The sequence below is a fragment of the Lagopus muta genome, chromosome 1 (assembly GCF_023343835.1).
Source record: "Lagopus muta isolate bLagMut1 chromosome 1, bLagMut1 primary, whole genome shotgun sequence".
Taxonomy (NCBI): domain Eukaryota; kingdom Metazoa; phylum Chordata; class Aves; order Galliformes; family Phasianidae; genus Lagopus; species Lagopus muta.
The window spans coordinates 186,339,946-186,365,029 of NC_064433.1; the positions used below are offsets into that span (position 1 = coordinate 186,339,946).

Below are 25,084 nucleotides of genomic sequence, written 5' to 3' on the forward strand. Positions count from 1 at the left end.
CTGAAAAACACTGTCAGACTTAACAATTGCTGGTGCTGTTGTTGTTTCGAAGACTGAAAGAAAAAGAAAAAAGAAAAGAACATTGTCTAATTTTTGGGGATGTTCACCTTAACTAGAACCATAAACTCATAGAATCATAGAAATGTTTGAGTTGGAATGGACTTTTAAAGGTCTTCTAGCCCAAACGCCCTACAATAGACGTAAACACCTACAGCTCCATCAGGTGCTCAGAGCTATATCCAGCCTGACCTGGAGTGTCTCCAGGGATGGAGCATCCACCACCTCTCTGTGCAACCCGTGCCAGTGCTTCATTAGAAGCTGCAGAAACAAAACAAAACAAACAAAATGATGAGGTCATATAAACTGATGGTCAGACATGGCAGGCTGGATTGCCCCTGTATTGTAAAGTAAGCCAGATAACATCTCAGCAAAATATTCTCCAGCAGTAGGAAGTATATTAAAATTCTTGTCGTGGCTAATTCCCTCACAAATTCATTGACAATTACTAGCAGCTTCTGCGAAGAGCTAAGCAGCCTCAAATTATCAGGTGAACTGAATGAGATTCAATGTTTAAAAAAAGTCAGAATAATAATTCAATAAAATTGAAGCACAAAGCCCAGTGGAGAGTGTTCCTGTAAGAATTAAGTCATTGAAGTTTAAGCAATCATATGCAATAATGCAGCTGAAATATTGTTTCATAATAAATACTACTGCTGATGCAAATCTGATTCATTCTAGTGGCTACCATAATTAACTGCATGGTTTGTGAGCGGTTAATTTAGAGGATGAATAATTGGTTAAAACAAGTTTTGTGTATTGCAATGTAATATCCTTGTTCAATTTTCCACTTAATTTCAATTAATATGGGTTCTACATGTATTCCACTGTTGCAGCTTTTATGCCTATTATTTTTAATTAGAAAAAAGTGATACCTTGGTAGAAGGGAAGAAATGAACAACACTCTGTGTTCTCCCAAGCTTATTTCATCACAGATATTTCAAGCTCATATCCCTTAACTATACATAATGTTAAACATTAATCCTGAGGCTGACTGGAACTGGAAGTGCCAATTCCAGTATCATGCAGAAGGCAAGAAAAGTGCCAAGAGAAGTGGTGATGCCCCATCCCTGGAGACACTCAAGGTCAGGCTGGACGGGGCTCTGAAAACCCTGATAGAGCTGTAGGTGTCCCTGTTCATTGCAGGGGCAATGAACAAGATGGCTTTAAAGGTCCCTTTCAACTCAAATGATTGTATGAAATGCCTGTACATCACTATTTTCACAGCACATCTTGCTTTCTCACACTGTGCTGCTCCAGCAGCCCAGGTGGGCTGGTGTATGCTCCATGCCTGCTTCTCTTTGGGAGAGAGGCTCCAATAACACGGACAGAGAATTCTGTTTTGGTTTCTTTCATTCCTGGCTGTTCCCATACCGACCTCCTTAGGGACATGGTTCAGAGGGAAATATTGGTGGTTGGTGTACAGTTGGACTAGATGATCTTAGTGTTTCTGGACTTAATGATTCTATTAATCTATGATTCTATGGCTAAAGGCACTGCATTATATGATGCTGCTGAAGGAATTTTTCTTGTGCTTTTCTCAGGAGCTGCAGAAGAAAATAGAAATGGTTAACCAATTCTGGCTTAAGAGGATGACAGTTATCACCCAGCCTACACCATCAAACTCTTCATGGACATTTTAATGCATTCATATGCACTGCATCATTATCATCACTTTTCAAATGGAGAGTTGCAAAGGACCTAGAGACTGGAGAGTTGTTAGCATAGTAAATTTTTATACATTTAAAAAACCTGTGCCTAGGTCAATCTGTTCAAACAGTATTGATGACCATTCTCTGAAATAGAAGTATCACCTGCAAGGCCGCCATTGTATGCAGCCCATGTTAGCATCTCCACCTCCAGTATTCACTAAAAAGGTTTCTGAGGTGTTTCTGTGAGGTGTAGAGTTGCACAGGGAACGGCATCAGCTGAATAGTAAAATTGCAGTAGTAAGACCAACTGGGCAGTAAAATTCTTATTTTTTAAATTGTTATTACTGTTTATTATTTTTTTTTTAACATAGTCAATCTGCATAGTGATAAGAACTACGAGCAGCTTTAGGGGATGCTTTCCATTATTAATAACTAACCCATTAGCAGATGTCTGAGGAGCTGGTTGTGTTTCAGCCCTGCTAAATACCTAAACACCTGCTTTGTGATGTTCCCTGGCAGGCCAGATGACACTGAGGACGCAGCACGTTCAGGACTCCAAGATGGGCTTTGTAATCAACGCAATATACTCAATGGCTTACGGCCTCCACAACATGCAGCTGTCGCTGTGTCCAGGCTATGTGGGCCTTTGTGATGCCATGAAGCCCATAGATGGACGAAAGCTGCTGGAGTCCCTCATGAAGACCAACTTTACTGGAGTCTCTGGGGACATGATCTTGTTTGATGAGAATGGTGACTCGCCAGGAAGGTAACATTTGTTAACATTTGTCAAACTATTTGAACAGCAGACATGCAAACTGTATGCTATAGATCATTCACACAACATTAGAACTAAGATCTCATTCCTTGTTTTTCATATTTTTAGACTTTCTGAACTTATTTTTTCAGAATAACTCTTTTTATTACTGTGCGTTTTTAATTATATCTAATAATATGATTGGAGAAAACAGATGAGTTTTTCAGGTAGTCAATCTTTTTCTGTGGGTGGCAAACCATGAGACCCTCAATTTTCTGTTTGGAGACCATAATGTCCATCACAGTGTTACTCTTTCTCTCTTTGGGTATTTCAGAATTATGTGTTTTAAAGGTAAGAAGTCATTACTTGAATAATTAACCGTAGTTCCTTTACTAAGAAAGCTAAAATACAAAAGATGTATTGATTAGTCTGGGATTTTTTTTCTGATTTGAATAATTAAAAATCTGCCTCGTTACCTTCCAAATGAAGCAGTACCATGTGCATAACACACTAAACTTGTAATTCACAGTGTACTGCTGTAAACAAATTAAACAGAGCTAAACATGATTTGCTGTGGCATACATGCAATGTCCATATGGAAGCACATACTCAGAATACTAATGAGAATTTTTCTGGTTTTCTGCTACTGAACTGTCAGAAGATGAACAAGTGTGATAACATTTGAAGGGTATTTATTTTTTCCTTCTAGTTCAGCAAGTAGATTCCTGCCTCATTTCACTGCATTTACTCCAGTTTGATCAAGGCAGTCCTTTCTGTCAACATTATTGAGAAGGTTTTAAATGTCTGTGAGATGACTAGAGGGAAAACTGGTCATACTGTGCACTCATTATTTGCATTCCCTCTAATGTAAACTGAAAAGAATTAACTAAAGAACAGAATGGGACAAGAAAATAAAATCCCATTGGTCAGAATACTCTGATATTTCAAAAGTTTTCTACAATTTCAGAAATTATTTTTTTCTTGTTTTATTTGAAAACCTGTAGTGTCAACATTTTCATCAAAAGATAGCAGGCCAGACACATGCAAAACAGTCTGCTTTAACCAGTCTTTTGGAAACACACATTTCTGAAATCTTCAGACTCAAACTCTAAGGAGGCGCCTCATGAGCTGTCAGGAAAACTCAAACAGAGGAACTAGGGAAATGAAAAAAGAAAAAAAAAGGGTGGGAATTTATTGCTAGCATTGTTTTGGTAAGCAAGGCTGTCTTCCATTATGCATTTCAATTTTTACAAATTGCTGAATTTGGAAGAAAATTACTCAGCCTGGATATTTTTTTCTGACAAAATCTGCTTGAAATTTGTCACAGACTTCTCTTAAAAGATTTCTGTTTGATTTTAGTGATATTTAGGTGCAATTAATTGTATCCTATATTATTCCTATCTCATTTCCACTCTTTTCTTATAGAAAGAGTGAAGTGTGCAGTAAATAAATAATATGAGACACTATACACCAATGACAACAGCTAAATTTTGCAAAGGGAACCTTATATTTACCTTTTTTTCATGTTGGCATTCTCAGCAATAGTGTTTCAATTCCATTCGCCTGAAGGAATTTAACAAATACTTTGGTGTCTTTATATTCAACGTTCAATTCCAAAAAAAGATGAGGAAGGAATTATATTGTGCACATTCATTTGCACAAGTCACAGTAAAGCACCAGTGTTTCACTGGAGAGCATGGAGCCTCCATATTATGAATCTCAGTGTAATGTGACTTATGGAAAGTCCAGCCTCATTAGATGCGTGTGAGATACAACAGTCTCTGCCTCCTCAAAATAAAGAAATGTGAGTAGGGATAAAATGTTTTTCAGAGCTTGGTTACTATAGAAGCACAGGTCTTTGTTCTCTCCTGTCCTAAAACTGTCACAGCATTAAATCCATACTATGTGCTTAAAGTAGCCAATAATGAGTCAAAATTTACTTTTTAGTGAGAAGGATTTATAGGAAGTTCCATTTCTAATTCCCAGATCTGGATAGTTTCTAGTCTTTTGAGCACTGTCAAATACTGTTTGCTACAGCTGGGAGATGGTGCAGTTGTGATGGAATATCTCATCTTCCCTGTTCACTTCTGTTGCTAGCTGCATCTTCACTTTGTAAAACGAAATGTAAATCCTCACAGCTGTACTGTGGTAGTGGTGTTAAGCAGGAAAACAGAATGTAAAAAGCCTTCCTGACCTAGATAGCTCTGGATTTTGATGTATACCAACAGGGTTTTGACATTATAAAACAGATCACTAATCTCACAAGATGCTTCAAATCGTGGCCCTATCCCAAAGTTCTTTATGAGTAAGCTGAGCTTTAAGCAGATAGATAGTCAAGTGGAGAGCTTGTTTTAGGTGAGATGAAGACATGGGAAAAAAGATCAGTATGGAAGCAGCAGCCATGATCTCTCAGAGTGATAACAGCTGTCTGCAAATATTAAGGAAACTCCAAGAAAGAAATTGAAAAGGCAAGAAAAGGCAAGAAAAATAAGTTGGCGATGTCTTGTCTACTTGCTACCAACAGAATATGGATTCTCAGCAAACTCATGGCACTTCTGTTTAGAAGCAAGTGTTTTGCACAGTGATTAGGGCACTGCTGGAAATGTGTTATTGCACCATCTGGTCTCTCCTATCCTAAAGTGACAAACTGTCCCTGTGGTATCTCAAGCAAGCTCCAGGGAACCAGTGATTCATGAACTTCTGCTATAGAAATGAACTTCCTGAGTCTGGTTATTGCTGTGAATCTACCAATACTACTCTCTGCAGAGGTCTTGTGAGAGACTACATACGGAGGCAATAGGTTTATTTACTATGTCAAGTTTCTTTTCAGTATCTCCCCTGGGATATAAGCATGGAACTAGTCTACAGCTACTGGAGGGATAATCATTTTAGTTCCAGTGGCCTGATAAACACTGACAGTACTTTTGTTTATCTGCCCATAAAACTCTGAATTGACAGCTTCAACAAAGCAACCTTCAGAGGAGCATTACAATTTCCTGATAATATGGAATTAAGACTCCGCAAGGGCTTCTGGGCTAACATTTTGGTTGGTCTGTTTAATGCTTAATCAGACCATTATTATGTTTGTAAACCTCAGCAAAAGCAAGCAAACAAACAAACCCTTGCAATCTTTTTTTTTAACCACATGAAAAATCAACCTGTTTATTTATATTTATGTATGTGTTTATTTAGATTAAATGTATATGTGTCAGTCTGATATTCAGCCTTCTAACTTTGATAGGGTATCTGAGTATCAAAGGTGTGGACATTTCCTCCTTTATACAAGACAAACATTAAAATGTTCTAAAATCCAGGATAATAATAATTTTTCCTCACTAGCTGTGTCATTGCTCATTTCTTTTTGTTTTGGAAAGAGTAAGATTCTCATAGAATCGTAGAATCTTAAAGGTTGAAGAAGACCACTACAATCATCTTGTCTAGTAATCAACCCATCACCACCACTCCCATTAAAGCAGGTCTCTCATGATATGGATAATGTCATACTGGTCATCCACTCAGGCTCCATTTCCATTTTATTTCACTGTTTGCTTGCAGTCCTGATCCTGTGTTGCAGGTCCCTGACCTGTGTTTGATTTTCGTATTGACTCCCTGCCAAACCAGTTTCTTCTCTGAGACAATTAGATTTTATCACCTGGTTTAAAATATTCAGGGATCCATGTCTGGAGAAGTTTATCAAAGGAGAGCTTTACTGTAGCTTTTTTTTTTTTTTTAAATCAGCTCAGAAAAATCATTGATTTTATAGACTACTGCTTGCTAGTCTCCAAGTTGCTTTTGGAGTGACCTACATTTCTGAACATTTTGGTTTTTGCCTCACCATAGTGAAGTTTAAATCTCTGAATTAAGGTATAAAAGAGCTACAGAGACGGTGAAGGCCTTGGAGCGCAAGATGTACAAGGAGCAGATGAGGTCCTGTGATTTATTAGTCCAGAGCAGAGCAGGCTTAGGGGAGACCTTTGCAGCTTTGGGTTGGACTCAGTGATCTGTGTGGGTCTCTTCCAACTTCAGATATTCTCTAGTTCTATGATTCTTAAAGTATTACCACAAAACTTTAGTATCTTATTTAAGAGACAGTTTGATTTAATGAGCTGGTTCTTTTACTTATCTGCAACTTCATAATGGACTTCATAATGTGCACTCTAACAATATCAGTCTTAATCCAGCTCTTTCAATATGTTTTCCTTGGGAACAAATTTTGAGTCTACTGCTGGGAAAAAGTTGACCTCTCGTTTATGAACCAGGCAGGTTTCTTAAGCCTAGGATTGCACTTACATTCTCAGTTTATAGCATTTGCTTAGTGATTTTCAAGTTGTTTACTCAAATCACTGCAAAATCCACTAAAGAGAAGATAAAGAAAAGATGATATCATCACTTCAGGAGTTGCCCAACTTTCCAGACTGGACTACAGGGCAGGAAGGTGGCCTGGAAGGTTCAGCATGCTAGGAGGCTGATGAATTGTAGGCTGCCCCATAAACTTTCTTTAGGACTCTATGGGAGCTAAGAAGAAAGCATAGGAAGAAGGAGAAATGTGAACCTGAAAGCTGTGATCAGCTCTGATCTACTCTTAGGTCTTCTGTTCCCAGATGTCAAAGGAGTCTTACCCAGAAGCCACTTAGGACTGAGGCCTAGGTACCCTTTCCTTTCATAATGAAGCCTATGAAGAATTTAATACGTTCTGATCACTGAGGAATTATATAAAAAGGGAAGAGTGTCCTTTGTACGGTACAGAATAACATTTGATGCTGCAATGCTGTAAACGAAAAATATAGGTACAAGTCTCAGCTCCATTCTTCAAACAAGACTTAATGCCTGGATTAAAAGGCCTAAGCACTGTCACTTGCTCAGGTCTCCCTGAAGCAAGTCCCAGAGTTCTGGAATCAGTGCCCAATGAATGATTCTTGACACCTCTTCAGGTATCACACCGACCCTGCATCATGCAGTCTTACAGCAGCTGAAGTCATAGAATCATAGATTCATTACAGTTGGAAAAGACCTGTAAGATCATGTAGTTCAACCATCAACCTGCCACCATGCCCACAAGCCATGTCTCTCAGTGCTACATCTCCACAGTTCTTGAACATCTCCAGGGATGGTGACTCCACCACCTCCCTGGGCAGCCTGTGCCAGTACATCACCACTTTTGCTGAGAAGAAATGTTCCCTAATTTCCAGCCTGAACATCCTTTTTTTTTTCTCAAGATATGAAATCATGAATTTTAAGAAAATGGGGAAGGACTACTTTGACTATATCAATGTTGGCAGCTGGGACAACGGTGAGCTGAAAATGGATGATGATGAAATATGGTCAGAAAAAAATAATATCATCAGATCTGTCTGCAGTGAGCCCTGTGAAAAAGGACAGATAAAGGTAAATATATTTTCTACTTATTTCAGTTGTATGCATAGGCTTGAAATGTGAAAAGAAATTCTATCTCTTTCATAGGGGCGGTATCCCACACCTTAATTAAACTGTACAGACATAAATTTAGTTCCTGCTCACATCATAGTCATTTCACAATTTTCCTAAGTTACTACTGTTGTACTTCTATATCTGTGAACTGTTGTCTTTTTTACCCTTATAATCCAAATGCTTTAGAGTAGAAATTGTTTGGTGCTGTTTTGTTTTGTTTTTGTGTTTTGTTTTGTTTTGTTTTGTTTTTGCTGCATATGTTAATAGCATCTGATTCAGTGGAGTGTAAATCCCTGGCTGGGACTTGTCAGTACAACTGCAGGTAATTCGTAAATAATAATTGCTACTAATTTAGTGCTAGACATAGACACCTAAACTGGGCCATTATTACTCACACATCTGCAGTATCTTCAGAGAACATCGGTAACTACTGCTGCTTAGAACTGCAAGAGAAGTAAGTAACTTCTTTTTTTTTTAATGATACCTATTTTATCATTTCCTTTCTGTCTTAGGTTTTAGATTTTTTTCCAATCTCCCTGTTGAAATGGTGTGAGGAAGAAAGATAAATGATTCTGTCATATATTAATTGTACTCTGTTGTTCTGGAACATTCCATGAAACAAAGCAGATAAAAAATCAGCAAGTCCCTAACTTACCTTGCAGTCATTTCCATAAAAGTCTGTGCACTGAGAGGATTGTCATGGACAATGGAATGGCATGAACTGAAAAAGAAAAAACTTTTCTCCAGTGTTGACATGGCACACTTGCAAATCTGGGAAGTGGCAAGGGCTGATGGGAGGCTGACCATGCTCTGCAATACAGAGAGTGAAACACTTCTGTCCAAGTCTTGCGTAGTTTTAGGAAGATACTGTGGTTTATTCACTGGCTGGTCTTTTGCAGAGTCAGCAAATTCCATCAGTTCAAATCCATGTGCCTTCAGCATAGTAGATACATGCAGTTATGTCAGATTTCCAAATTTCATAGTCAGTGGAAATACATAGATTATTTCAAATCAGGAGTTGTTTATCCTCAGTTAAGATTATAAAACAGTTGAGAGTAATCTTGGTTTAGAAACACATTTATTTTCACAGCCAGGACATTTGGTTCAGATGGAAACAAACTTTCTGCAGACACATGAGGGAAGGGAGGATGACTTACACCCCCAGTAACTAATCATAGTATGTTAGCTTGCTACAGCTACTAAGACATATATTCAAGAGGAAAGAGATGTACAAACAGGTATTACTGCAGAACTGCTTACTGACATGCTCTGTAACTTGTTTCCACAACTCAGGGGACAGAAAGAATCTTCAGTAAGTTTCCTCCCACCTTCTGCCTGTGCTTTCAAGGATTCTCCCAAGACAGTTATCACAGAATCATTAAGATTGGAAAAGACATGTAAGACCATCTAATCCAACTGTCAGTTCTTCTCTGTCAAGGCAGTTTATCACACACACACATGCTTCAAGCCCAGTGTTTGAAATGTTCCTTATGCTCTGCTTTAGGCGACCGACTGTGAATCTCAAAGTTTACTGTATAATCTTTTATCTTCATTGCATTCACAGATGGTGGGGAAAGCTGGATCCTGCCTAACTTCTTGGTGGCTTTCTTACAGGGTTATTTTGGAATGAGTTATTATGAAGGAATTTGAAACTTTCAGTGCAATGAGATGCTGTTACTCAGCAGGGTTTTGTGTAACCATCTGAAGCAGAGGGTAAAATCCAAACATAATCCATTTGTATACATTCAAAATTGTGTAAAACATATTATTATTCAGATAGTAATAATTCAACTGGTTCAGTGGATTAGAAAGATGACAAGAACATGGTAAAAAAAAAAAAAATCTGTGTTTTTTTTTTAATTAAAAGGGACAGGAAAGATTGTTTTACTGTTAAAAAAATGCTCCAACAAAAATATATATATTCAAGAAATGGAAAGTAAAAGGATGAAGAAATAGCTGACTAAACGATTTTATAATGGACTCTGATTTATGAACAATTCTTTTCTTCCTAGAGAAGGATACATAATCATGGTTAGTGCTGGATAAGAAGTGCTGAGAGTACTAGTTTTCTTTCTAATTTTTCAGATTCTAAGTATTCTATCAGAAGGTGCTAATTTGGTAAGAAGTTTAACATGAAACTGTAAATGAATTGTTTTGATAGAAAAGGTGTTTTCGTAATACCATACTGTTATTAATTTGACATTTCACTTTCTTGAGTTGTAAAATGATGGATTTTATAAGGCATTATTCACCAAAATATGTCTAAAATTAGTACAAGCTTTCTGAGAATTTATTTTGACAAACACAAGGAACTTTTAAAAGCTCCATTGTTCAAACTTTTTGTTTTAGATCAAAATGAAAGAAATCTGAAGATATGATTTTTCAGGAGGGCAGATACATTGCTTTGCAAGCAGATGTAATCTAAGGTCTTAGAGAGCAAAATATTTATGCTCTTATGTTTTTTCTTCAAGTTTAGCTAATTAGGTGACTTTTATTTCCTTTCATCCTTTCATATTTTATAAACAAAATTCAAATTTCAAATTTTCAAATCCCCCTATTGCTGATGAAAAAGATACAAATTGCACTTTTTGTTCACTACAGTTTTATAAAGAATAATGTGAGCAAGACAGTAATTCTTCTTTATACTAAGTTGCATTTCATTTATTGAAATTTCAATAAGGACATTTGGTTTTGAAGTCCTCTTCTAAATACACCACTGCATAAAAATACCAAATTTCAAAAAGCCAACAAGTCAGTTTACTCCTTGTAATGTAATTGAAAGTATTTGTTTTAAAATTGTTTAAAAATAACAAAGAGATGGACACATGGACAAAAAGCACATATAATGATAAATAAGGGTCTTGAAAAATCTTCATCTCAATCATGAGTATGTAATGACATTTGGCAACAAATTATAAGATGAGAAATCAGGTCAGATGTTAAAATGGACTAAGATAACATTCTCATTTCTAGGAAATTAGAAATGTAGTAACCTAAATAGTTCCAGAAACGATGTTCAATTTGATATTTGGAAAAGAAACAGTTTTAACCAATTACTCAGAATTGAATGAAAAATAAGCATCCAAAAATCTTTGGATAATAAACACTCAAACTCTTTTCAGTCTGTGCTCAGTGCCAGGACAAGAGGCATTGGGCACAAACTGAAACACAGCAGGTTTCCTCTGAGCACCAGGAAGCACTTGTATGTGTGCAGGTGCTGGAGCTCTGTCACAGGTTGCCCAGAGAAGGTATGGAGTATCCCACTAGGAGATCTCCAAAGGCCACTTGACATGGTGCTGGGCACCCTGCTCTGGGTGTCCCTGCTGGAGCTGAGGTTGGGCCAGATGGACTCTTTTTGTGGTTCTGTATTGGCATCTATACTTCTACTGGGTTACTGGCTTCTTCTGGTATATACATGGTGTGGGAACGGAGAACTTGTGTCACTTTTTGGATGAACAACATATGATATCATATATCATATTGTATCGTATTGTATTGTATCGTATCATGTCAGGAGTTCTCTTCAACAACAACAGCAACAACAACAACCTTTCTTAGAAAAAAAAAAAAAGAAAAAAGAAAATTAGTACTTGGGGCAGCATGAATGTACATTTATGTTGCTAAATCAAATGTCAATTTTTATCTCAGGTGATTCGTAAAGGAGAAGTGAGTTGCTGCTGGACATGCACTCCTTGTAAAGAGAACGAATATGTCTTTGATGAATACACGTGCAAGGCCTGCCAGCTCGGCTCCTGGCCCAATGATGAGCTTACAGGTAAACAAGTTATGGGTGTGCTTATGTTGTCAATTATTATGTTCATCGGCTAAGCTGAAGAAACAAATAGCAGATACAGGTGAGTATGAGGACTCTTTGCTTTAGTCAGATTAAGCCTAGAGATATAACTGAAATCTGAACTCAAACTGGTATTTGCTATCTTTCCTCAAGTTGATCCAGAAGCCCTTAGTTTAATTCAGCTGCTCTCTAAAGACATAAATACATAAATTGCAAGATCTAGAAATAAAAAATCTAGTCCTAGCATTGAATTTGAAACTGTACTAGCACCAAACAGGTTGTGTATCTCATGCCCTTCCTCAAACACACTGAAAAATGAATAATTATCAGAGAAATTATTAAAGAAAGTCAAACTTTATTCAGTTTTATTAACCTCCCAGGCAGGTAAAGAAGAGTTGTGGCAATTACTGATGTTGAAAGCATCAATGCTCCAAATAGACTTAGCTCTGTAGCAGTCCTTTGTTCACCAGATGGTCTGCTAAAACACTGGTTTCATTTTCTCCTGGCCATTCTGTAGATCTCCATACTCTTGCAGAATGTCAATTTGCCTCTTCCAGGGCAAAATTGTTCCAATACTTGTATCTCACAGTCTCTCTTCTTTATGACTAATAGACAGGATTTGTGTGTTCAGATGCTCAGAGAACAAAGATGCTTTAAATACTGTTCAGGGATCAGGTTCTCATTATGACTGTCTTTGCACCAGGGGAGAAGAGACAGGCTTTTTCCAGAAGAGTTCACAGACTCAGTTTACATATAATTTCTATGGATGAAGTGAGAAATGAGTGAGATTAAAGAGAAGGAAGACATAAGGAAAAACAATTTGCTGGGTGAATTTATGTAATTGGAAGAGTGTCAGATAGTGTTTGGCCTTTAGATAGATTTCTGTAAATAAGGTTAATCAAAATGTTTCCCTCGTAAGGGATGTTACATTGTGGTAATACATGATATAAGAATACTAATTACTATAAATAATAATTTTAAAATTATTTAACTATGAAATTGGTAGGGTATTTATCAGAAAATGCCAAACATTAAACTTCTGAAGAAAACTTTTAACTGATAAAACTGAAACAGCAGCAAATTAGATTTGTAAACTCTCTTCTAGTCCTGAACCTCCAGCACTGCCTTCCTGAGCACACAGCAATCAGTCAGAAAACCCCTCTCACATCAGGAAAAGCATTCTCATGTCATGGGAATGGAGAAAGGAAGAAGAGAACTTGATGCATTTGATTCCTTCTTTCAGCACACAGTACACAGTTTTGAGTATAAACTCAAATTTACATCCTGCCTTGGCCATATGTTGACCCCACTGCAGGAACCAGGCTGCTGCACCAGGCTGATCAACTTGTGAAAGTCAACTGGTGCAAATGGCCAACTCTTCAAACAAATTCCTCTGAAATGCAGCAGTTCCCAGATCACACATTTGTTTCAGCTAGCACATGAATTTTTACCCAAAGTAGATCAGCTGGAACAACAGCTGCTACAATGAGGCTAGAAGGGAAATTGCTCTAAGTGCCTCATCTGGTCAATAGAGGATCCTTTTTTGAAACAGTGGTGCTTATAACTGCCCATCATGTTGGAGAATTTGAAGGGAAGGGGAGGGAAGGAAATAGACTTTACGTGCTGTATGTAAGGCAAAGTGGAGCAGACAGCCTCCAGCATGGCTCTGGTGCCTGGGGCTTTGTGTTGGCTCTCCAGAACACTCAGGATCCACAGCCAGGTATCAATCTGGGCTTGTGGTAGCATTTATCCTCTCAAGGTATTACTTTGCCCTCAAGATGGAAGAACAAGAGTGGGTTGGGTCAATGCTTTTCCACCTAACTCTGGGCATTTTGAAGGAAAGTTGTTCTTCCAGTCAAACCAACTGCTTCATGTAATACATGTACTGTTACATTTTGAAAACATTTCATTTGTCTTTTGTATGCTGAATCACGGCCTGAGCCTCTGATTGATCACCTGAGGCGAGCAATGAGTCAGCCACAGGAGCACAGGTGAAGGCAAATCAGCTGTGCTGCCGGAAGGGGTGGAGCCTGGTTCCACCTCTCCTAGACCCATTTAAGAGCTGACTGCAACAGGGTATCTTTTCAGGAGATCTGCTCCACTGGGGTTTCATAAGTGAGCCCAGGATACAGGTAAGCATCCTATCTTTTCTAGTTTGGTGTAATAACTACGTAGCCAAGCTCTCTGGTATATCTCATAACTGTAACATCTGTACATTCATTGATTATGCAGTCTTTAGACATGCATTTTGTGTTGTATGGCAATGAAATCTGATAGGCACACATTAAACATCAGTGGGCATCAATGCCAAGCAATGGTTTTTAGGAGATCTAGCTGTTGCTTCTTAGCTGGGCACAGATTCAGCAGAGCATTGGGTAACTTGAACCCTACCTCAGTCTCTATGAACACTGCTGATACAGCACGCATTCCTGGTAACAGGATCTCTATCATCATAGCTGCATGGCCTTATGTTTCCCATCTAACTTAACTATTCACATGATGGTTGGATCTGGTCTTATTTAGCCTTGTATCAAAAACAGATTTTAAAAAGTTTATTCCCAACTTATCTATATGATATATTAAGCTGTATGTTTTTATGATTGTATTTATAGACCCAACTTTTGCAACTTGTAAAGAAATTACCTCTTGATCTAACTTTGTTTGCAGTGTAAGTTTAGTAATAAATATGAAGTAAATGTAAGGAGAGAGAAGTGCATTTTGAATTCTGGTGAGCAAACTTCTCATTAACTTTTCAAAGCACACACCAATCTCCTTGAGATGTCCCTACATCTGATACTGCAGCAGACTGTGTCTCTTTGCTGCAAGATAAAGCCATATCTTAGGTAATGTCAGCTCCTCAAGGCCACGCATAAAAGCTCACTGGAATAAGTCTTCCTTGCATGGTCATTTTTATATGAGAGTTCTGCTTCTGAGTCTCTGGTTTCTGAGTCAGTAAATTTATCAGCCATGCAAAAGGAAAGGCTTTCAATGTGAAGCTGCACCTCACTGTCTGCCAGAGGTCCGAACTTAGATAAAAACATTTTTTTAAATCCTTTCTTGGCTCGTACAACAAAACATCACTTCAGTTTTCTTATACACAATGGCTGGTATCAATTTGGGCCACAAACTTCAATATATAAAAGATATAATGGTTTAGATGCTGCTTATAAAAAAAAGTTCAGTCTTGTTTTTCAGCCACCTGAATGAGAATCACCAATATGAGAATTCAGCTGCAGGAGGAGAGCAGACAGAAGAGATGCAACGTGTGTAGGAAACCATTATTCTCATAAAAGATAAAGAGCTGTGAGATCTCAAGTACAGTAAGGCTTAGTAAGTCCAAAGGGAAAAATGAGTGGGAGGAAGAATTTCTCTTGATTAAGTCAGTTACTGGAAAATGTATCTATCTAGAAAAACTGAGGCTAGGAAAACAATGTTTAGTTGCTAATATCTTATTCCTTACAAATTTTATTTTCATTGCTTGTGCACAGAACTTTCCCCAGGGACCAAACTGTACCTACAATGCAAACCTACTAATTCTCTTTTCTTTTTCCCCAGTCCATGTGTACTATCCCCAAAAGCACTCCAGGTCCAAATCTTTCTCCTGGGCTAGTGTCAACTGGTCTACTTATGTACTATAGATCTCCTTCCTAACACTCTGTTAGTAATGTGTGTATGTGACACAACCACTTCACACAGCATTCAGTGTGACTGAGCCATACTCAATTAGAGCAGAATAAATGCATGATTTGAAGTCCAGAATGATATGCTTACACCTCCACTGTTCCTTAAAACACTTAATGGTGCTACATTCACAGTGGGAGGAAGAGAAATGGATTCCAGGTGTGTTTAGATATGAATAAAGAAACTCTTACATTTTTGGTCCAAATCTTGATGCAACTGATTTTTCAGTAGGCTGAGAAATGCTTTTTAGTTCTCCTGGAATCCACTGACTTTGCGGGCATGATCGTCTGCATTCAGGAAGGATACCTTGGGAAAACTGAACGAGTTTTGCTCAGCAATGCGAAAGTTTGTGAGTGGCTGTAGGAACATCTTGATCTGGTGATCCCCAGGGTTTGTCCCCAGGACATTTTTGAGGGGGAAAGAGACAATTATTCTTTCTTTCTGTGATTCAGGGACAATAGAAAACAACAACAGAAATGGTTCTGGTAATGTCGGGGACATCAAAGAAAGCAGATGATATTAATTAAGTGACTTTTGCATTATCTTCAGGCTACACTGACATTTTCATCACTCTCTGTGTACTCCAACTATGCTGGTTATTTGATTTTCTTGATTAGATTCCAATGAACATAGGAGGTGAAATACTTCGGTTCTTGAAAAGTTTTCTTTGTCATTCATGGATAAGGCTAAACATCAGAAATCTGCATTTTTTGCTATAGTTACAAAAATTCCTTCACCTAATAAGGTGCAGTATACCCAGTATAGCAGATTTATGATCTTCATGTTTGAAAATGCTAGATAAGAACAGGAGTATCCAAACAGCACTTGAATGGTGAGAACGGGGGGAAAAAGTGCATTCCACCTCTACATGACAAAACACTTTAACATGCTGACCATACTGGTGCTGTGTTCTGTTATCAGCCTGCTCCTTCCTGAGCCCAAGCTTGTACTCCTATGGATTCATAGAATCACAAGATCATTCGAGTTTCTTGTCTTCCTTTCTTGACTTCCTTTACCTGTGGATGGAGAGATCTTGTGCCCCAGGAAAAGCTTCCTTTGAGATCTGCCATCCCTTCTCTGCTCTCTTTCATTTGAGGATGGTTTCCCCAAGGGGTTTGTTGATTAACTCCCTGAAGAGCTGGAATTTGGCTTTCCTAAGATTTAACATCCTGATTTTTACTCTTTGTCCAGTATCCCTCAAAGGTGTAAATTCCACTACTGCATGGTCACTACAGCCCAGGCAGCCTCCAGTGCTGATGTAATCAATCAGTTCACTGGTGTTGGTCAGCAACAGATCCAGTACTGCATCCCCCTTGGTGGGGCCATCTATTGCCTGGCTCGGGAGGGGATCCTCAGTACATTCCAGGAGCCTCCTGGATCGCCTGCAACTCAACATGATGCTTTTCCTGCACTTGTCAGGGTGGTTGAAGCAAGATGAGAGCCTCTGATCATAATACCTCCTGTAGCTGGAGGAAAAAGGCTTCACCAACAAGCTCTGCTTGTTCAGGATTTCTCCCTGAGAAATGAAAATGAATGCCTCCCTTATCTTGAGGACATTGCTCATGTTGTCAGTGAGATCAGCAGAAAACAGGTGGTGCAAGGAGCCCTGGGCATGGTCTGGTACAGCCCAGTTGGGACTCAGCATAGGGGTGATGCTGGTTCTTCCTGTTCGCTGCCCATTCTTGATGTAATGTAGGGTTCTGAAAATTGAATATCTCATTCATCTGGATCCTTAATGAAAAAAAGTTATTCATATCTGTGCCTGAAATATCTAACAGTAACTGATTGTTGCCATAAAATGCCTTTCTTCTATCACAATTCATAATAAAGTTGAAACCTTTGGTAATTTTAGTAATTGCCTGACAGTTGTAAGCATGAGGCAGAACAGAATTTAGCCCATGCTGACATTGATTTTGCTGCTGAAATATTAAGATCCTACTTTTATCATAAATTCCAAGGGTGTAATTCAGATAGGTTAAAAGAAGAGCATAATTTTTGTGAAGTTGTTCTCATCATTGTAGATGTGCATCAACTAAAATGAAATCTGATTTTTTCACCCTAATTTCACAGGAAAAGTGCACTTCCTTTTCCTTTCCTTTTTATGCCAAATGAAATGTAGCCATTTCCATAAGTCATTCTCACATCTGCCTTTTGGAAAAAGCAGATAACAGTGAGTTAAATGTTCAGGTGACAACATTACGACCAGGATTTCTGCATTAAAAACACTACATTTAAAACATGGAGCTAGTATTCATTTTGGTGAAACTCAAGTCAAAACATCAGAGTTGACATATAGATGGACTCAACTCCTACAGTTCATCAGTTGTTCTGATCATTCTGCACATTTAATTTAGGAACCATTCCCGATTTGGTCATACAGTAACTTTAATGAACTATTCTAAGACTCATGGCCTTGCCTTTTACTGCAGTTCACAGCTAAATCAGTGTTCTTGAGTTACTTGGAACTTCACCTCCTGCTATACAGAAGCCTCTGCTGCTGCAGTTTAGGATATGATGTGATAGGTCCCTGCTCCAGCCCTGTAGAAGAAGCAGAAGAAATCAGTTCTCAGCTGTGCCCATTGTCAGTGCAAACCCACCCTCGTGGATGGTTTCAGTAAATGTGCCAGCCTGGAAGTTGCTGCAGATGATAATTAAACAGGTGGTTGCTTCCACATGCCTTCCTATTGCTGTGACTATGAAAGATTTCCCTGGAACAAGAGAAAGAACTGTTGATATTAATAGTTCAGATTACCACATTGAAAGGTACCAGACCTTAGTACTGAAATATTACAGATGTGCTCTCTCATTTCAACGGCACATATTCCACATGGACATCAGCAGGGCTGATTTTCACCCAGGACTTTGAAGAGTGTATTTCTCACATTTGTCTTGACAGTTCAGGCAACAGTGGGTTTTTTTTCCCCTCTAAAAAAAAAAAAAAAAAAAAAAAAAAAAAAAAAAAAAAAACAATATTTGAAGATTTTCCTGCCAGATTCACTAGGATTTTGGTTCTGAATCAATTCCTGTCTCTCAGCTCTCCATATGTGAAAACCTGGATCATTAATCAAGATTTCCCTTCTACCATTTCTTGAAATTATGGCACAGGGAAAACTCAGGAATATTCGTATAGAATATCTAACAACATGGCAGCAATACACATTCAATCGTGTGGTAAGTCCCATGCTGAGATTCTCTTTCACAACTAAGAGTTGTGAATTGCAACAGGTTGCCCAGAGAGGTGGTGGTGGGTGCCTTGTCCCTGTAGGCACTCAAGGTAAGGCAGGACAGGGTTTGGGGAAACCTTATCTAGCTGTAGATGTCTCTGTTCTTTTCAGTAGAGTTGGACTAGATGACGTTTAAAGGTCTCTTACAACTCATACAAGTCTATGATGCTAAGTCAGTAGGTTGTTGTTTAGGCATGACAATTGAACTCCTGCTATCTATGACAGAGATTAAAATAAAAAAAAAAGATGAAAAGTACATCTTTTGTTAAGGGGTGCCTAACTGCCTCACTCCACAAAAATGTTTAGAATTTACAAAAACAGCAGTGACTTTCTGTCAGTTTTACTCTTCATATGGACTGATAATGAACTTCTGTTCATGATGTTGACTTACGGGATTTCCCTGAATTCCCTTCACTTTGCTGACTGCATCCTATTTACAACCCTTAATCTGTCATGTTTACCTTTGGAGCTTGTTTAATTATGTGTTCCATATTGCCTGTCATGAAGGAGATTTTCAGTTTTACAGATAATGAAGGTATAGTAAGCTCTCTTAGGCACCAAGGCTGTAATAACAAATTAAGACAGTGTCATGATTAAATCCCCTGAAAATAAGAATGATAACAGAATGCTTCATATCTGTGAACTCTTATCCAGACTAACTAATTTTAAAGCAATATGAAAGATCAGAAGTGGCAAGTTTACTTCAGGAGAGGGAGCAGAGGCTACTCATAGACCCGTGGCAAGGGTCAAATCTTCAAGAGCTCTCATCTCATTTGTAGAACCATTTAGCCCATCCTTAGAGAGGCGGATATTACAGAATATCAGATCTATTTTCTATCCCAGGAAATCCTCAGATACCCTCATCTGTAATTTGTTGGTGATATTTTTTTTTAGTGCTCCTCACAGAAATCTCTTCCCTGGCATGTTGAATGGGACTCTGATATTTTATATCTGTCTTGCTATTTACATGTATATCTAGTACTTAGCTCCCACAGTTTACATCTCTGGCCAGAGAAACATAGAGATTGTTTTATGTCAATTTTACTGGTCCCAGAAGCAGCACGCTTTTGAGCACAGAGTACAACTCTATACCTGCTCCAAATTGGACTATAGGCATTGCTCCTAACAGCCGTTCCACCAGACAAAGATTGCCTCAGCCCACTGCAGGGAAGACAGGATTGGGCCTTCTGGCTCTATTTCAGTTGGAGTTTCTGAGCCAGTGAGGAGAGAAGACTTTCCAGGTGCTTGAAGATGTTGATGAAGTGTAAGAAGTGGGCTACGGGATGGGATTTTGTCCAAATCACCATGGAGCACACAGTTATTTATGGGATGGGAAATATTCCTTTATTAGAATTTTCAGCATTTGCCTTGGTATAATAATAGCCATCAAACTGACTGTACAGTGACTGTGCCATTTTCCCATATTTCTTTTACTTGATTTGATCATCTCTTTCTGCAAAGTGTCATTGTCAGAAACCATTATCTGCAAAACTGTGAAATGAAAGCCTCACCAATCATTTGCTTTATGAAGAATATCCAGTCCTTAAATCTTAATTGAAGAATAAATAATTGCACAGCTTAGCATTCCCCTTGCAAAGTACACTCAGTTACAGAGAATAAAAATGGCACAAGTTTCAACTCTTTTCTCAGGTATTTTATTAAGAGAATGTAAAAGGGTAATAAAGCAAGAAAGGCATGAAATAGTTTTAAACCAGCAAGAAATGTTTGGCCTCTGTTGTAATGTTAGAAACTGTGCACAGGTCAGCCTCTATATCATTGTCTGCAGATAAAGGCTAGCTGTAAGGTAAGAACATTAGAAAATTCCATTCCAAGATGCAGAAGTAACAGAGGCTGGTAACAAATGGTTTCTCCAAAATATTCATTACATTTGATGAAATCATAGAACAGGTTGGAGGGGACCTTAAAGCCCACCCAGTTCCAACTCCCCTGCCATGGGCTGGTTGCCCCCCACCAGCTCAGGCTGCCCAAGATCCCATCCAACCTGGCCTTGAGCACCTCAGGGAAGAAGCATCCACAGCTTCTCTGGGCAGCTTGTGTCAGGGCCTCACCATGCCCTGAGTAAAAAATTTATTCCTAACTCTGTTAATGTTAATCTGCCCTTTTTTAGTTTAAAGCTATTCCCCCTTGTACTATTGATACCGGACTGTGTAAAAAGTCGGTAACCCCTCCTGTGTGTAAGCTCCCTTCAAGTACTGGAAGGATGCAACGAGGCCTCCCCAGCTCCTTCTCTTTTCCAAGCTAAACAAGCCCAGAAAACTTCTTTGGGAAGAACTCACGTCAGGAGGGATATCTACTTACCCCAGAGAGTGCTTTCTGCTATTCACCCTTCTTCCGCCACTCTTAGTGGTATAGAATGATTTTAATTATGTCATTTGCATGCTACATTAATCTTGATGAAATCAGAATGAAATACCTTGTCTCCCTCAGTCTGAATAAGAAAACCCTTTAAAACCAAAAGGAGTTAATGAATGCTCACGTGAGTATTTTGTGAAGATCTAAGTGTCTTTGTTACGTTAAGACATGGCAATAATTTTATTATTGCAGCAGAAAGCTTATCACACCAAAGCAGTTAAAATACAAATGGCCAATTAATCTTTGTTTAATTATCAAGGGCAAAACTCTGTTACTCCAAAGCGATGTATCCTTTAACTGTGGATATGTAAAACATTTTGTTACCCTAATTCTGCTGATTTTTCTGCAGGAATACAGAACTATCTGCCTCATACTTTTGCTTGACAACATATTTATTATAATATCATATTGTAGATATTTATATTTTTTTTACAGTATTGTTTAGAAATACATAATATAGAAATACTGGGAGGAGAAGGGATCTAAATCTAATATTAACCACAATTATTAGCATGGAAAGGTTTTTTATTATTAAGAATGTCAATGAGATATTTCAAAATATCTTAAGCTCCACTGAAAATAAAGGAAAAGACTAAACATCTTACATGTAGAATTTCCACAAAAAACAGATGCCTGCTTTTCCCACTGATCATCAAGATATTGGGATCCCAGGCTCCTTTACTAATTTGAATTGCTCAGCATCCAGGTCCTCATCAGTGTCTTGTCTAAATTGCCTTTATTACTGAAAATACAGATGTGAATACCCAGCACTCCATCCATAAGGGGTAAAATTCTTTTGCCACCCTCTACCCTGAGACAGGCTGACATTTTTATGTCTGGCCCAGCCAAAAAGCAATTTGATTCCAACAGTCCTAAATTTTGAGGTCATTTTTAATTTGTAATAAAGGTTAGTCAAGCTAACTAGTTAGTCAAGCACTCTGTGGAATGAAAAACCTTTGGCTTTCAGATACTCTTGTTTATTTGATTTATTAGCTTCAACTCTAATTATATTGTATTGTTTTGTATTATAGTGAGTTATCTTGCTTTTCGATACCTTATTTAGTAAATTAGTTTGTTTATCCTCAAATCATTGCCGCTTTTTTGTTTTCAGGCCCCTCTCTCTTTTCCCTTTTTCCCTTTTTCCCTTCCCTGGGTGTGGTTCCCTGAGTCCCTTTGCCCCGCTAGTCACTGAGCTGGGCAGAACCAGCCCATAAACCATTGACAGACGGGTACAAAGAATGACTCATTAAACCCATACATAAACTGAAAAAACTATCATCCTTTGAAGGGGCTGCACGTGTTTAATTCAGCTTTGACTCTAATTTATTGTTATTGGTTTGATTTTGTGAACTAGACGAGAGATTAATTCCTCAAACATCTTAAAAGTGTGAATGACAGATATGGAAATGAGTACTGTGGGACATCCCAAAGTACATATAATCTGCATCATTAACCCCAGAAAAGTCTTGCTGGAAAAAAATTATTCTGTATGAGGAAGAAGTACTTTTTTTCCTTGATGGCTAGAGTATCTGCATAGTCATTAAACAAGTACCAATATACTTCATAATTAATGTATGTTAGTATATCATTGATGCCTGCTCCTTAAAGGGCATATGCTATGCAGACAACTTTTGAGCATTTCACATCAAGGCAATGCAACTTGATTATGAAATTTTTCCTTAAATTACTAAATTTAAAATAATAATAATAATAAAGGGTAAATTTCACTGTGATGCAAGGTGACTTCTTAATGCGTTTGAACATTTTTTCAGTCATAGTGTTAGATTGTTAGACTCCAAACAGATAAAATGTTATTGAAATAAGCTGTCACTGAAAAATATTTAGTATGCCATTATACCAATAATACTAGCCTACACTGATGGTAACAGCAACTTCATGAAAGAGAAAAATCTGTAAAACTATCATTAAAGAATCTAATTCCTACATACTTCAATTTACTTTCTTTTGTTGTTGTTCCCTGTAGGTTGTGACCTCATCCCAGTCCAGTATCTCAGATGGGGTGATCCTGAACCAATTGCAGCAGTTGTTTTTGCGTGCCTGGGTCTGCTGGCAACCTTGTTTGTTACGGCTATATTCATAATGTATCGTGATACTCCAGTGGTCAAATCTTCCAGCCGAGAACTTTGTTACATCATTCTAGCTGGCATCTGCTTGGGTTACTTGTGCACTTTCTGTCTCATCGCAAAACCTCAACAGATTTACTGCTATCTTCAACGAATTGGCATTGGTCTCTCCCCAGCTATGAGTTATTCTGCTTTAGTCACTAAAACCAACCGCATTGCAAGAATCCTGGCTGGCAGCAAGAAGAAAATTTGTACAAAGAAACCTAGATTCATGAGTGCCTGTGCCCAACTTGTTATTGCATTTATCTTGATATGTATACAATTAGGCATAATTGTTGCCCTCTTTATAATGGAGCCACCTGATATAATGCATGATTATCCAAGCATCCGAGAGGTCTACTTGATTTGTAACACCACCAACTTGGGTGTTGTAACCCCCCTTGGATACAATGGATTATTAATTTTGAGTTGCACCTTTTATGCATTTAAGACAAGAAATGTCCCAGCTAATTTCAATGAAGCAAAGTATATTGCCTTTACAATGTATACCACCTGCATCATTTGGCTGGCTTTTGTGCCAATATATTTTGGAAGCAACTACAAGATAATCACCATGTGTTTCTCAGTGAGTCTGAGTGCCACGGTGGCCCTTGGTTGCATGTTTGTGCCCAAGGTCTACATCATCCTTGCTAAGCCTGAAAGGAATGTACGCAGCGCATTCACCACATCGACTGTGGTCCGCATGCACGTAGGGGATGGGAAGTCATCTTCGGCTGCAAGCCGCTCAAGCAGCCTGGTGAACCTGTGGAAAAGAAGGGGATCATCTGGTGAAACACTTAGGTAAAGTCTGCTAATGTGTGAGTGTGGGGAAGTTATTATGTTTTTCCGAGGGTTCAGTGATAATGCTAACAATGAAAGGACAGAGGGAGATATATTAATTCCCTTTGCCTCACCACTGGGAGAGAAGTCTTCTTTCCCACATCTACAACAGCTACAGGTCTGATTTAGTCAAAATGTTGTGCAAAAGCGGGACACAGCACAATGGACAAACAATCTCAGAGATGGAAGCATTGGCTGTGTAAACTGTCCACTTCTTGCAGGGAGAGAAGTAAGATCTTAGCAGGGAGAAAACAAGATCAAGAAATATTACTAATTACCTTGTCCTTAATGCACTCATTTGCAAGCTCTTTCACTTGAATGAATTGCACAGTCACTGTATTTTTTCTCTAGTCACAGCAGGAGGACAACTGAGTGGCTGCTAATGCTACAAAATCAAGGTGGAGTAGCCAACACATGTGGCATCACGAGTGGCCACTCAGGCATCTGAGGATTTGTCTTGTGATTCTTCTGTTATGTCTTTTCTCTTCTATTACCTGATTTTCCTTTCTTCTGTTATCTCTCCCTGCCTTCTTTCTCCTTGTCCTTATCTATCTTCTCTTCTTTACCTATCTTGATATCTTTTTCTCTATTCATCTTCCTAAAAGTCAGTTGCTCATAGACCCCACGTTTGCTACTCTTCCTGCCATCAACCAGATACCTCCTTGTGAGCTATTTCTTTGTTTCTTGCCACAAAAATACCTGAATTCAGTGATCATGATGACAGCTTGTATGTTCATTATATAAAAATTACAGTCAGTGAACACCAAGGGGAAAGGAAAACTCTAAAGTGGAAATACAGTCCAGACTCATAGACAGACTGTGCAGGAGCACATCCAAGTCAGGGGTTCATTTACGTCTTTTGATCTCTTAGACTTTTGGTATGTTGGTGATGAGGGTGATTTTGGGTTATTTAATTATTAGCATAAACATGGAATTCTGCCTGTATGAATGCAGAAAAGAAATCTTATCATTCCTCAGCTCTGCATGCCTCGCCCAGAAGTGACAGTTGTATTTCCCTCCTCACTGAAACATATGGATTTCATGATTGATAATATGAGTATTTCTTGATGTGTCATTATTCACACTGAAGTTTACATGGAACAATGGCAATTTGTAGTTCAATTTCTCTATGATCCAAAGTTTTGATTCAAAGGAGAATT

General features: G+C 38.3%; 1 protein-coding gene across 7 annotated transcripts in view; it reads left to right on the top strand.

Moving 5' to 3' along the window:
- The window catches only part of GRM5 (glutamate metabotropic receptor 5), a 247,650-nt gene that overhangs the window by 196,877 nt on the left and 25,689 nt on the right, over positions 1–25,084 (top strand). For all 7 annotated transcript variants that reach the window (XM_048939815.1, XM_048939845.1, XM_048939829.1 and 4 more), the window contains 4 exons: positions 2,229–2,475; positions 7,680–7,848; positions 11,539–11,665; positions 22,946–23,885. In XM_048939815.1, the coding sequence (XP_048795772.1) occupies positions 2,229–2,475; positions 7,680–7,848; positions 11,539–11,665; positions 22,946–23,885 (1,483 nt within the window). The remainder of the gene's footprint in view (positions 1–2,228; positions 2,476–7,679; positions 7,849–11,538; positions 11,666–22,945; positions 23,886–25,084) is intronic.